Raw genomic sequence first — 15,153 nt, 5'->3', positions numbered from 1 at the left:
TTAGGGTTGTCCACCACCTCTGATTGTTACAACATTTCTGCCTCCATTCCACATAGATCCCTGATCCTTGAGGGGAGGGGATTGACAAGGACATCTCATGTAGAACTGAGTGTTCCAAAGTCTCCTGCCCTCTGCACATTGTCTAGCTGTGCATCTCCATGTTAATCATTTCTTGGAAGAAGAAGCATCCCTGATGAGGGTTCAGCGATGCACTGACCTGTGTCTATAGCAGTATGTCAGGGTTTAGCAATACACTGACCTGTGTCTATAGCAATGTGTCATTAGGAATTATTTTGTTGATATATTCATTTAGCAGGGCCCATGGCCTATCTAGTCCCGGGACCTGGGCCTCATTAACAGTGTCAAGTATGGGTTCTATCTCGTGGAGCAGGCCTTAAATCCAGTCAACTGAGAGTTGGTTACTTGCATAGCATCTGTGCCACTATTTCCCTAGCAGATCTATCTTACTGGCAGGTCACTGTCACAGTTTGCAAACATTATAGCTGGTGATACTGAAGATGACTCTTCTCTTCTGGTAGTTTGTGTAGAACCTTCTAGTACCATGAATAATAGTTAGCAATGATGAAGAGTGAAGCTTCTATTTGAACACCAGCTTGATTTCTCGATGTATGTATTGTAGTGTTTTCAGCAATAGGGTCATGTAGAGTAACCAGTAGCAGTGGAAATATCCTATAATATATGTGGGGTGTCTGCTCACACTTTAAGTCAGTACCAGGAATAAATTTTAATAGAAAGCTTTTCTATTGGGTCTTAATTACTTAATTACTTAATTTACTTCGCAAGCTCCTGTTATTTTGTCAGAGATACATTCATTTCAGAAAACCCAGGGACCTTTCTTCAAAATTAAAGTGCAAATCACCCTCATGAATCATAATTCTTTGAATAACTTCAGTTCAAGTAACATATAATTTGTATAAATAATTACTAACTGAAAAACAGATTACATATGAATGATGCCTTTTATTTTTAAAACAAACACACTTTGTCATATGTTCTTATGTCTTATGCTTCCAACATCTAAAGCTCAGAAATAAATTATGTTTCTCATTTTAGAGGCAAGATCAGATACAGTGTGGTATTGATCTGTGCTATCCTTGATGAATGCTTAGATATGGGGCATTCTGCTGTGTTACTGTGTGCATTATCTGATTTAATCATTATGCCTGACTCAGGGAACAGTGTTCCTATTCCCTCTTCTTCAAGAATACCACAACTGAGGTCCAACATAGCGTACTGACCTGTGACTTAGGTATGCTTGCTGAGCTAGTGACAAGAGAAATAGAGATGTCTATCTGCCCCTGGTTTTCCTACACAACCTTAGTGAATAATTTCAATAAATCAAAGCATATCTCATAAAGCCATTGCATATTATAATGTATAACATTTTATACTTGTATTACATTAGAAAACTTATTTAAATAGTCCATAAAAAGTTCATTTTTTTGTTGCTTGGAAGTTCCATGCAACAATGTCCACATTCACTACTCATTTATGTGTTTGATAAGAATTCTTAGATGGGCAAATCCCATTGTAATGCAGAACAGTACTTAAATCAGTATTAGCAAGAAAGTTTACATTGACATATGGCTGTTCAGCTCAACTCACCTCCTTCTAGGGAGGATTCACGATAGAAAATGCTCTGGCTGGCACACACATAAGTAGCTCCTTTGCCTGAGAGACTTGCACCCCTTCTTTAAGGTCTTGAGTTTAGCGTATCTAAGCATCCTCATGAAAGGTTACTAGGATCCCCATTTGTTAATTCTGCTGAGTAAGACTGGATCCTCTTGAAGGAAGGTATCAGTGTCTCCTGAGTGTGATTTTTATTCAGCAGGGAAGAAAAGCATCAGAAGAGAGGAAGCATAGGTATAGATTGAGGAGTGTACCTTTAACAAGACGGCATGGACTAGATCCTGAGAGTTGATGGAGTAAACAGTCAGTGCTCTGGATGAGCCTAGGAAAAGAACTCTTATGTAATACTGGAATAAAGGGGAGCATCAGCAAAGGCACAAAACTGCTGGGGAGTGCAGCAGCATAGGGAACCGGCACTCATCCAAGGCAGGCCCTTCATAAACAAAGAGAGACTCACTCGTCTTTGTGTATTCTCGTCTGTGCGTATTACACAGTAGTGAGTGGAGCGAGACCTATGCGGGTCCCTTTATGTCGCTCCCACACACGAGGCTTAGAGCTCTGAAGGCAAGTGCACTGGAATGAGAATAAGATCCTGGGTGACACAAAGCCACACTGCAGCTGTGACATGTATGAAGCAATTGAATGAATAAATCTCGGCGCTCTGTTGTGTGTAGCTTTCACTACCTGACCTATGTTCGGGAGCAGGCAGCACCACCAGCCCCCACCAAGCTCCCCTTGAATCCACAGATAAAAGACACAGACAGACACAGTTGTTCCTTTTCAACTTGTCTTTGGACACAATTGCTGGGTGCTACTATCTCCTGCCTGGAAAAGCATGCCCTTAACAATATTCCTACCTCCACACCTCCATCAGCCCTAAACTTTAGTTGTTAAGATGCATCTAGTCCCTGCTAAGCACCCCTGACCTCCCACTTACAGAAGCATCCATAGCTCCCTCCACCTCTCTGCTCTTCCTGAGACCTCAAATGGCTGCTTGGTTCTTCTCTCTCTAAAGCATAGCAAACCTCTCTCCTCCCTTCCATCAGTCTTTTTTCCTCCAGGGACCTGAAAGTTCTGCCTGTTCCTTTTGCCTAGCAATTGGCCCATGGCTTATTTACTGACAGATCAAGAACCAATTGGGTAACAAGAACTTAGCATCAGACCCGCCCCTACATCGTTCTCTCTTCCTCATCTCTAATGTGAAATAATAGCACCTTAGATCCATAGGTATGAATGGGACACTTGCACGGAACTATCACAAAGTGTTGGGCACCACCCTCATCTGTGGTTGTCATAATCATTGTGCTTCTGTTACACGTGTGACGACAGCGTGTTTGGAGCTGTGAAGTTTCTTGGCTAGCTTGACATTCAGGACAAGTCATTCGGCATCCATATGGAAGAAAGACTGATAACCTAAGAGGGGAATAGAACAGGAGGTTACTAAGCAGGATGAAATAATGTCATATTTTCTTAGTAGTGCAGAAAACATAAAAGAAGGAAAGGCAGAGACTCTGAAATCATATATGTGTGATTCATATTCCTCAAACACACAGGCTTGATATAAAGTATGAGGACCATCAAATGGTACATTCTCTGCCTTGGGGCTCAGTAGCCATCTTGCAAGGTGAAGGACAAATATCCTCAGGGTTGGATCAAACCTTGGCTTGGCATCTGGAAAGGCTTCATTGGAAAGGAGGAAATGGGAGTTGATGAGAGTCAACCCTGTGGATAGGCAGAAGCTACATGATACCAGCAGCATGCACAGAGCTCAGGGAGCCTACGGTAGAACCTGCAAGGTCTTAAACACACTGAGAGGCAGTAAGCAGTGTGAGTGAATTTCAACAGTTTGTTAGCCTGTTAATGACTTGGATTCCTCATCCATACAATGGAGAAGTAGTCAACCCTACCTTTGGGAGTTAGTAGTAGATTGTGCGAAAAAAAAAATCATGCAAAAATGTTTTCTATTTTAAGTGCTTAATTAATGTAAGATGCTGTTTATTGTGTTGGAGTGACAAAAGAGAAAGCTCCCATAAGGATTACAAGGATTGCGGCTGGAAGAGTTAACAGATGTTGGTGAATTTAACCAGGACCTAAAATACTGAGGAGAAATAGCTTGTGGGGAAGAGGCAGGTAACGTGTTTGAATTGACTGTAGAGCACCATGTTAAGGGACTCAGTAGACACCTACGGTGGGCTCTTCACTGCTTGCCTATGCATTTGGGTAGCATACACATCAGGGACCTCTAAAACCAGGTAATAACAAAGGCTTTCCCAAGGTATGCAGAGTAGGTTAAACACAAAGACATTGAAGGAAGAGTCAGGAAGAAGGGAATGACCGGGGAAGAGAGGAGCTCGAGAGTGGAGGTGGTGATACCATGGAACTGGGATAGTTAAGGCAGAGCTTCCTGAAGAAATGTCCTTTCAGGAGAATCCAGTGAATGTGGCTGCTGGAAGCAGCTTTATTGGGGATGGTTCTCCTGAAAGGTGGATGATAAGACCTTGGTGAGTGGTGAGTTCATCAAGCACCCATTTCTTTATCCTTAAACTACATATACCCAATACTCCATAGACTCCCTTGTGTGTGAACATGTGCGTGGGCATGGGTGTGTGTGTGTATGTGTGCTTGTGTGTGTATGGTTTGCAGCAAAATATGATTAAATAATGCTTTAAAAAAATAACAAGACTCTGGGCAGTAGTGGTGTTGCATGCCTTTAATCCCAGCATTTGGGAGGCAGAGACAGGTGAATTTCTGAGTCCGAGGCCAACCTGGTCTACAGAGTGAGTTCCGGGACAGCCAGGGCTATACAGAGAAACCCTGTCTCAAAAAAACCAAAAAACAAAACAAAAAAAGGTGGCTATTGACATGAAATATAGACATAAAGAAAAGCTAAAGAAGAAATCAACGTTTTTTAAGGGAAGAAGCCAAGGAGGATGAAAAGGTTAATGTTAAATGAACAATGACAGGAACTAGTTCCCAGGAAGAGGAGAGGGGCAGGTGGGGATCACCAGTGGGGAAGGCAGTTGGGCTTGATTGACAAGAGGGCCCACAGATTTGTCTTAAAGACACCCAGTAGCCACTGGTTACTGTGGGAAACATAATAGGGAAGACCTGGCTATTGTTAGAATGTGAGAGTCAAATAGGTTCAAGGAAGGTCACAGAGCATAGGAACAGCGTCCAAAGAACATGGAAGAGGGGACAGACTAGTGCCAGGGCAAAGAGTGTCCTAGCCAGCTAGCGGTCCTGGACCGGAAGTCAGCATCTCAGGTCTGCGTTGCCACACAGTGCCTTTTCCTTAGCAGCCAAAGAAAGTGAACTGAAGCCTTAATCTAACAGTTACAGTGGACCTAAGAGTGGTTACACCATCCAGGAAGCTCTTTGAGAAGTCAGCCAAACTCTGGTAGCTGAGCGGTGTTAGGTATAAAATTTACAGAAAAATTGATTGTACTGACTTTAAAGTGGGAGAAATTTTCTACTCTGAATCTGCTCAAGAGTAAACTAGAGAGAACCAAGAATAACTCTTCCAAAAAGTTTTATTTATTTCTTATGTGTGTGTATGTACTATATATTACATATTATATAGTACATATTATATAATATCTTATATAATGCATAATATACAATATATGTGTATATAGTATATATAGTATACTATATATACTACACATACTTTATACTCTGTATAATTTATATAGTGTATACTATATAGAATATATAATATATACTATATATTATTATATACTACATATATAATAGATGTGGACTCAAATCATGTTAAGAAGTAGTGCAAAATGTAAAATGCTTTGGGGCTTCTACAGGGTTGTTCTTAAAAGCTAGCAAGTACCCCCACTCATGAATGTGATTCCCCTCTGAATACAAACCCAGCACCCCTACTCCTTAGAGGGGAGGTAGGAGGAGACAAGGTCATAGGGTCACTGGGGTCTGTCCTTGATGAGTGCAGACTGGAGAAGGGATACTTTGAAAGCTTACTGCTAAACCCTCCTGCCTATGGCACGTGTATCATGGAAGAGCTGGTGGAGGTCCATTAAATCCTTACAGGGTGGCTTAGAGTACTCACCTTCCCTTGGTTCCTATGTGAATTCTGCCCCATCTGAGGCTCTGCAGGAGAGAGCTACTCAGGGAAAGAAGACACAAGACCATCCTTGGATTTTCCAAACCCTGAAGGATCCTTTCCCAACACCTTGCCTGCCAGAGGGTGGTGCTCTCTCCAACGGAGCAAATGTCTTACTTTTTTTTAAAAAAAAATCAATTAAGGTTCATGTTTTCTCAGACATGAAAATGTGGGACAATTAAAAAGCAGGGTTCAGATCCTGTTTTCAAACTACATTGATCCCCTTAGTCATCAGGAGTCAATTTAATCCCTTAATATGTTATTGATGGCAGCTGCCTTCTAGGAGACGAAATTGAAGAAAAATACTGTGAACAACATAACCCCCCCCCCCCCCCCCCCCCCCGCCTTCCGCAGCTCAGGGCCAGTGTCTGTCAAAGAGCATGTGCATATCACTGAGCACAGACTCAAGCTGTGCTAACACTGGCTTATAGAATTTGATGCCATTTCTCTCTTTACTGCGTATATGTGGTCGGTTTCTCTCCTTTCCTTCCATGTTTTATGAAGACTGCAATGATGTATGGAACTGGTTGGGAACTCCTTCTTTATCTTTAATAGTTTAGACAATTCATCCAATAAAGATTGCTAAGATCTCAGCTCTCTTAAGCACACCTTCAGAAACGTCCCGTGAATCTTGTGTAATGGTTCGAGCCTCTGTTTGTATGTCATGAAAAACAGGACAGCCCTCTCGTTAAAGCTGATGGGGGAGGGGGAGAGACTGGGGCTGTTCATAAAAATGAGCTTCAAATCTCCTTTTGTGTTCCCTTTTAGTCTTTATTTATTGCTGACATTCTGACACCCCTTGAAGCCCTGCGTGCTGCTGACTTTGAGACTCTTGTTTGAAAATACTGTTTTTAATCTCACCTCTAGGAGATGACCTGGCTTCCTCCACTTTCCGCTATTCATGCTCCTGCCAAAGTGGAACCAAGCAAGTTCCCATTCCCAAATAAGGTGAGCGTGTGCAGCACTAGAGAGCTACCCTGTGTCTGGGTAGACGTTTACAGTGGATGGTATGTTGGCCCTTCATAGTCTTTACCCCTGTAAACAGTTCTGCCAGTAGCATTTGTCAACTATATCTGTCTTCATTGAGGTGGGCAGCAAGCTTGTGACCTTACACGTCCATGTCCTGCCAATTGTTTCATGTGATCGGCGGTTCTCAGCCTTCCTAACACTGCAACCCTTTAACACAGTTAAACCTCACGCTGCGGTATGTTTCCTTGTGATTTGCTACTGCTATGGATCACTGTGTTTTTCCAGAACCAATCGGAAAACAAACTGCACCCCCCCATGACCTTAGGCGACCCCTGTGAGAGGGCTGCTTGCCCCCTAAAGGGGTTGTGACCCTAAAGTTGAGAACCACTGATCTGAGTGAGAACCACTGATCTGAGATTGAATAACAGCTTGCAATCTTTTCGCCCACTCAGTGAGCTCCAGTGTCCACACAAACACCCCAGAAGGCTGTTTTTAATGGTTAGTCTTAAAATGAATGCCTTAGAATTGAAAGCATGTAGTATTTAATGTCCCTGGATATCCTTTTACAACATACAATTTACTAAGATTTAAAAGGGATGTCTGTATCTTCTTTAAAAAAAAAAAAAAATTCAAGCCACAATATACACTTAAAGTCCAGTAAGCTCTCGGTGACTTTCCTAGCCTCACTAAGGCTATGTAACTAAGTCCTCACTATCAAAGATCAAACTATACAGGTAGAAAGAAAAAAAATGGGAAACGCACTGACATCCAGCGAGTCTGTTTTCTACAGAAATATCACTGCCTTCTAGAGTGAACCACTTCACGAACAGTTCATTGCCATCACCAGAGTGACAAATTCTGTGCTAAGGGCTGGACTTTTGCTTCTCTCTGTCTCTGTCTCTGTCTCTGTCTCTGTCTCTCTCTCTCTCCCTCTCTCTCTCTCTCTCTCTGCCCCTCCCTCCCCTCCCTCTCCCTTCCTTCTCTCTCTATACTTCTCCTCCCCCTTCTCTTTCTTTCTTTCATGCAAAGAATCAAACCCAGGGCCTCATATCTGCTAGGCAAGCAGTCTCCCCTTGAGCCACAAGCCCAGCCTCCCACAGGTTGCTCACATTTCCCTGAACAAGGTTCCTTGGAAGACCTCCGGAGTGACTATGGATGGTAGCTCAGTGTTGGGTGGTGTGGATCTGCCTGATGTGTTTACTCCACTCTTATTGGTAGACAGGTAGTTTATGATCAGTTACCTCAAACACCAGGACCACTAGCACTCTTTGTAAATGTCCCTTTGTGTGCCTGTCATTGACTGTCCCCAGTAATGGCTGGAATTATGATATGGAACCACTGGAAACTGCATTTACACTTGGGTGTGTTTCAAGAACTCCTTTTATGTATCTCAGGCAATGATTAATGCTAGCTAAAGTTTTATCATTGTGCCTGTGCGATGGATGGAAAGTTGATATCTTCTTGTTTTAATTTGCATTTCCCCAATTACTTCTCTCATGAGCAATGGCTATCTCTCCTCTACGAATGGCCCATTCACATCCGTTGCCACTTCATAAAAATGATTTGTAGTAACCACTTTTATCTTACTCATTTGTCTAGTGTATATAATGGAATCATTTTCTAACCTTATTTATGTGCCTTTTGTCTAAGAAAGTGTTAATTTTTTCTGTCAGAGGGAAGTAAATCCTCTTTTCCAACATTCTAACAATGGTCTCTATTCTAATTTTAATATGTTTTTAGCTTTAAAAGATGTGGGATGTTGGGAGTAGCTCTCATCTTTGTGGTGGCTAGTAAATTATTGTAGCACTGTTCACACATTAGCCCATTTTTCTCCCAGGAATTTGAAGTTCCCTGTGTGTCAACATTCGAATTTATTTTAGGCCTGACTAGTTAGTTTTATGCACACATACATTCATGTACACATACATTCATGTACACATACATGCATGCACACACACATATTTCTCAATAACTTAGATCAGGCCAACTAAGCTGGGCATGGACACCTGGAGTCCCATGGACTTGAAAGGCCGAGGCAGAAAGATCTCCTAACCCCAGGACTTCAAAGACTCGCTTTGACAGCATGGTAATGCTCTGCCTCAAAAACAGACAGGGCTTTCGTAGGAGGAAGAGGAAGGAGAAAGAGAGGAAATAATGCAGAGGTTTGCAGAGTTCTTCAGTCAAGAATCAGAGAGCAAACAGTCCAGGCTTCTTGAACAGCACCTAATAATGAGAGGAGCGTACCATGGGTAGGATCTAAGCCAGAACCCTTTGAAATGCTCAGGCTTCGAGCTGAACAATTTCTGTAATACATGGTTCTAGCAACATCTTGCCATGTCTAGAAGAAAATGATAAGTTATCACAATCTGTACATATCTATGACAGAAGTTGTGGTATGGCTAGGTTCATCCCAAAATATAGTTTACCATCACTGTCTCAAAATGTGTTCTGTTTTGTTTCGTGTGAATATTCAAGTAGGACCTTAACTCCTGAATGAAACTGGAATTTTAAATTACTAATGCAAAATTTTCCTTTTGATAGCATGATTGAATTATAATTCACAAATGAAAATGTATTGAATGAGCCAGTCAAATGGCTCAGCAGGAAAAGGTGGTTGCTGACAAGGCCTGATTCCCTCAGATCAATCCCTGGGATCCACAAGGTGGAAGCAGAGAATTTTGAAAGTAGTCTCCTGACCTCCAAAGGCACACCATGACATGCATATGCAATGTGCACATGTGGGTGCAGGAAAGTTATATATACACATACATGCATGCACATACGCATGCACAAAGATCTGCCCTCTTAGCAGATCTTAAGTGTATGATAAAGTCAATATAATATTAACTACAGTTGTATTTCTGATATATTATGCTACATATCATTCATACCTTTCACATATATGACATGTATATATGTATGTCACATATCATACACATGGTGCATTTATATAGGTCTATTATGTAGACTGTGTATTTGTGTGTATATATATATATATATATATGTATATATCTACACATGCTAAATGAAAATAACCAAAAACAAAAGATAAATATCATATTATCACTTATGATTCTAAGTCTATGTAGAATCTAATATGGTCAAACCTACAGAACTGAAGTATAGGATAGTAGATTCTGGGGCTTGGAGTGGCCATGGAAGAATGAGGCAAAAAGTACATTTGTGAACATGCTCCAGATGACCTCACAGTAGATGATGCACCTGTGAATAATCCAGATTTTGTAGCAAGTAGCTAAAAGTTATCCAATTTTTTTACTGAAAAATATACTATTATGTGTTGAAAGGGCAGAGGTTTCAAACATGAATGAAAACTGTCTTATTTAGGACCATTGTAGGGGTTTGTGAGGCGCTCCTCTCTAGGGTGAGCGTGTAAATGGCTTTACTTGTAGGAGTGTGAGTGCTCTAACACCTTCTCTCAGACAGCCTCCCTGAGAATATGATCATTGTGTCTTATGGTGCGCAGAGCCTGTTTCCCTTCCGGCTTCTGTTGTAGCCTTGCTACATACTTAGTGTCTGTGATGACATGTGTTTACTATCTCACCTCTCTGGGGGATGAGGCAGAGCCTTGAGGCCAGGTTCACTGACTGAAATCAGACTCCGGGCCAGGGTTCTGCTCTTTAGGACAACTTGGTTTCTTTCTTTGCTGGGTTCCGGAAGGACCCTTGTTGAGATCTTTGCCTGTCTTGTGTTCTCCGGCTCCCTCTAACCCCCTCCTTTGTCTCATTCGGAATATTGAAATTATATTGGGCCTCCCTGAATAAACTCCTACTTCAGAATCACTAGCTGAATTACATCTATCACAGCTTTTTTTCCCCATGTGAGGTGGCATATTCTTGGAACTAACAGCAGCAGTGTCTTTGAGGGTGCCGGTATTCCGCCCATTGTAAAGATAGTTATTAGTGTTTGCAGTAGACTCTGCCGCTCCTGTACTGTAGTGTAGACTATGGCGCTGGGGTAGACTGCACAGCCTAGCACAGGGAGGCAGTGGCTTCCACACTGGCTCTGCTGACTCCTAGTCCTAAGAATCTTTTCTCTGTACCCCAATCTCAGCTAATTAATATCTTGACAGCTGGACAATGCCACTGATTTATTAGACTATTCATGTTTGGATTATGGAACTAGAACTGGGTATGGAATCTGAGGGGCAAAAATCTTCAAAATGCCTAGTAAACAATGGAATTAAGACCTTATTAAGATAAAAGGTGTCATCTGCTCTCCCAAAAAGGAAAAGTCAATTTTACGGCACATCTTGAACTTCCAGTGTCACTAATTTAATTAGCTAAACACTACTGAGAATTTCTTCATTTTGTCTAAGTATTAAAAGATATATACCAGGCAGAGTCAGTTGATAATGAGCCTAGCTTTTATTTCTGTCCTCAGAGGACTTGATTTTGGAGTCATGGTTCCCTAGACAAACACTGCCCGGCGTTTCTGCCCAATTCTTCAATTTTCAAAAGTAATTGGATTTGGTAAAGAAAACAATGCACGCCTCTCCTGTTAAATTGGCTGCTATTCCTTACCAGGTACTTCAGCCAAGAGAGAAGAAAATGAATCCACCCTGCCTCTTTCCCCCTCATTCTGCAGCAGTCTCATAAGTTGAAATGCAAATAAAGAACTGGAAGATGCACTGTGCTTGCTTTTCTGGGTAGGGATACACAACAAAACCCAGCGGTGTCTCAGGAGCGGTTTACGTGGTCAGGAGTGAAAAGTCTGGGGGACCAGCCCTATTGGAACTAGTCTTGCTGAGTGGTTTTCAAAGTGCTCTATAGAATTCTAGCATCATTCCAGAAATGAGAATTGACTGCCATTTTCCTAATTCACCAGAAGGAGAATGAGAACTAGCTTGTGTGGAAGGAAGCGCCCACAGTTAGAAACGTTATCACACCTCTCCTCTGGGTAGCTGGCTCGCGCCTTACAAGTCCAAAGGAGTATTTGCAGGGAAGCTTCATGATTCACGTCACTTCAAAAAGAAACATTTAAATTAACTGTAAATTCTATTTTGTCAACTTGAGCCTCATAGATGCAGAGTGAGGCAACACAGACTGCTTGGGGCCAGCAAAGATGCCTCTGCAGGCAAAGGCACGTGCTGCCAAGACTGAGGACCGAAGTTCTAGCCCCAAGACTCACATTGGAGAAAAGAACTGATTTGGACAAGTTAACCTCTGACCTTAGCACATGTGCCCTAGCAATATGCCCAAGCACACACACACACATGCACATGCACATGCACACACGATGGATGGATGGATGATAGATGGATGGATGATAGACAGACAGACAGACAGACAGACAGATAGATAATACTTTAAGAAAATTAAAATGACTGCTGAAATTGGGCTGTTTCCTGTGGTAATTAGCTTCAGGAGCCATCTGAAAATACCTTTTTTTTTTTTTTTAAAAATATCTGGCTTTTGGTAATTCCAGTGATGAACTGATAAACACAAGGAGAAAGATGATTGCGGCCATCTTTAAATAGTCCATCAAAGCCACTATTTCTAAGTACCCCCCACCCTCACCAAGGGCTGGACAGGAGGCAGGGCTGTGGAGAGCCCTGCTGCTCTTGCAGAAATAAGACTTCCCAAGTCAGACAGCTCATGGTCCAGGGCATCTGATCCCCTCCTTAACTGTCTGATGGCACTTGCACTTACATGAGCAAATGCACATACACACACACTTCATTTTTTAAAATGATAAAAGTATAGTGTTTTATAAAGCTATGCCCTCAGCAGAGTGAGTACTACCTCCTTCCAGAACTATAACATCATCTTCTAGTAATTCTACCATGGTTCATCTATCAAGGAATTAATCCCTCTATAAGTCAAAACCTCCTCATCTAAATACCCCTGGAAGTGTCTCAAAGGCACAGCCAACTGCGTGTTTTACTAGTCTCTTAGATGCTGCTCATGCCAATCAAGTTGATAACTACAATTGACCATCATAGTGCCCATGAGAGAAGGTGGCCTCACTTGATTTGAATAGCATAGTACCTTTTATGAAATGGGATATTTACCACAGTACTTAAGTTCTCTTGGATACCATGTGCCTAGTTATTTCTATCTTGGGCAAAATTAATTACAGTTTATTTTGCTTATGAGTTAAGGACCACGTTTCAGGGGCTTCAGGATTCCTAAGATGCCGAATAACAGTTTGGGTGTTGGGACTTCAGAATTAGTCCCAGCTAAACTCATTCTTTGAAGCTATAAGGGCTGATTCTCCCCAGTATGCGCTTGACTGTCAGAATGACACACTTGGAGCGTGACCCCGAAACATCGCATAAACTTGAGGGGATGTCCCGATATGGGATGACAGCAACTTGCTTCTTCCAGTTCTCTTAACTTTATTTATTATCATGGAGCCATGCTTGGATTAAAATACAGTCACAAGAATAAGATTTTATGACATTAACGGTTGTCTTTTTTAAATATGTGCACTCATACTTTAATATAGTTCTCCTCTTTAAATCTTGTACTTGAAAAATTAAAAAATAAAAAAGGTCTCCTGAGAGTCAGGAAGATCTCATAGAGCAAGTCATCCTTGAATTACAGAAACCAGACACCAGTGAGACCTATATCCTGAGAGGGAAGTAGGTCAAGGCACACCGGCTGCAGCCTCACACAGCCTCTTGCCATCACTTTCAGCCGGTTAGAATCACTTGTGCATCCCCTCCACCCTGACTTCTGGACTCACTGGCATAACCCTGAAGTATTGAAAAGAGGGTGATAACCACTGGCATCATCCTGAAGTAGCCTAATGGTCAAGAAGAGGGTGAAAACAGCAATACCCAGCCAGGGCTGGTATCCCCAGGCAGCTGCTAGTGGAAGATAACCACAAGGGCAGAGACGCCCTTTGAGGTGGAAACTACAGTGTGTTCATGTCTGGGTAGTTGATGTGGACACAAAAAACGGAAAAGACTTTGGCTTCCGGGCCCTTCGGAGAAAGTGGTGACCTTCCTGTGCTGTGACCCAGCCTGGCACTGGCTTCCTGAAGAAGGAGCAATCTGCACATGGTGGAGGCCTCTGGGATTTCACAGCTAATCTCACACAGGGAAGGGCAGCAGGTCCTTTATCAGGGTTAAACGGTGCCTTGTGTCTTAAGGAAGCTAATGCCTTCAAGTACAGACTAATGACATGCGTGGCCAGCTGTCATTTAGAACGATGGTAGCTGGGCAGCAGTGGCACATGCCTTTAATCCCAGCACTTGGGAGGCCGAGGCAGGAGGATTTCTGAGTTCGAGGCCAGCCTGGTCTACAGAGTGAGTTCCAGGACAGCCAGGGCTCCACAGAGAAACCCTGTCTCAAAGAAAACAAAAAACAAAAAACAAAAACCAAGAATGATGGTGAGGGCCAGACAGATGGCTCTAGGTAAAAGGACTTGCTCTGCAAGCCTGGTGTCCTGAGTTTAAATACCCAGAGCCCACATAAAAAGCCAGATCAGTATTAAGCATCTGAAACTCCAGCATTCCTACAGCAAGACAGGAAGAGAGGACAAGGCTAGTCAGCTGGAAGCTCTCAGGCCAGCTAGCCTGTATATGCTGTGCAGAGACCCAAGCAAGAGAAACCCCACCTCAAACAAGGCTCAAGGTGAGAACAGACTCCTAGAAATTGTTGTCTAACCTACACATACACACACTGGGGAAAAATTGAAGAATAAGGACATATCATTTCTACCCAGAGAATGGCAATCTGGGAATATTGGAGTCTAATGAATTAGTATTTTTTGAGCTAACATCTGGTGGTCTGTGCACCAGCCAGTAGACGTCAGCATAGTAAAGCACAAAGTCTGAGTTCATTCCTACCTTCCCTACAAAATGCTTCTGGGGTGTTTTATTCTTTTTTTTTTTTTTACTAGCAATTATTTTAGACATATTCTGCATCTCTTCTTCTCCCCCTGCAAAATGAAATAAGCTATTACTCAGAGGGTTTTTCACCTAAAATTTCATCCTCTAGCATGTAGCAGTGAAAATTCAGGTCAACTGTGAGCTCACCTTCGTTCTTTACTTAAGAAGAGTGAATGCCAGTAGTTATATGAGCTGTAGGACAGATCAGCAAACAGACATTTGATTCCCGTTAGTGTGGACAGATAGTCAGGAAAGGCCTTGCTGCTGCTTTTAGCGGATGAGCTGAGTCCTGAAATCCATGCCAGTTACCATCCTTGTCCATTGATGGTGAGCTTTCCCCACCCCGCCCCTACCTGGAGGCACAGCCTACACACAGCTGACTGTGAGTCCCCCAGTGTAGAGCCACAGCCTACACACAACACAGAGAAGCTAGCTCAAAATTTTGTCTGAAGCCGGGCGGTGTGGCCCACGCCTTTAATCCCAGCACTTGGAAGGCAGAGGCAGGCGGATTTCTGAGTTTGGGGCCAGCCTGGTCTACAGAGTGAGTT

At 42.5% G+C, this 15,153-nt stretch overlaps 1 protein-coding gene across 9 annotated transcripts in view; it reads left to right on the top strand.

The window, feature by feature from the left end:
- The window catches only part of Aff3 (AF4/FMR2 family member 3), a 502,697-nt gene that overhangs the window by 329,815 nt on the left and 157,729 nt on the right, over nucleotides 1-15,153 (top strand). For 8 of the 9 annotated variants that reach the window (XM_031367274.1, XM_031367273.1, XM_031367272.1 and 5 more), the window contains one exon: nucleotides 6,647-6,727. The exons of the other annotated variant lie outside the window; for it this stretch is intronic. In XM_031367274.1, the coding sequence (XP_031223134.1) occupies nucleotides 6,647-6,727 (81 nt within the window). The remainder of the gene's footprint in view (nucleotides 1-6,646; nucleotides 6,728-15,153) is intronic. 9 annotated transcript variants of the gene reach the window in all.

Source organism: Mastomys coucha, unplaced genomic scaffold (assembly GCF_008632895.1).
Source record: "Mastomys coucha isolate ucsf_1 unplaced genomic scaffold, UCSF_Mcou_1 pScaffold14, whole genome shotgun sequence".
NCBI lineage: Eukaryota > Metazoa > Chordata > Mammalia > Rodentia > Muridae > Mastomys > Mastomys coucha.
Note: the sequence above shows the minus strand (reverse complement) of the source record. Positions and strands in the feature narration are given on the sequence as shown.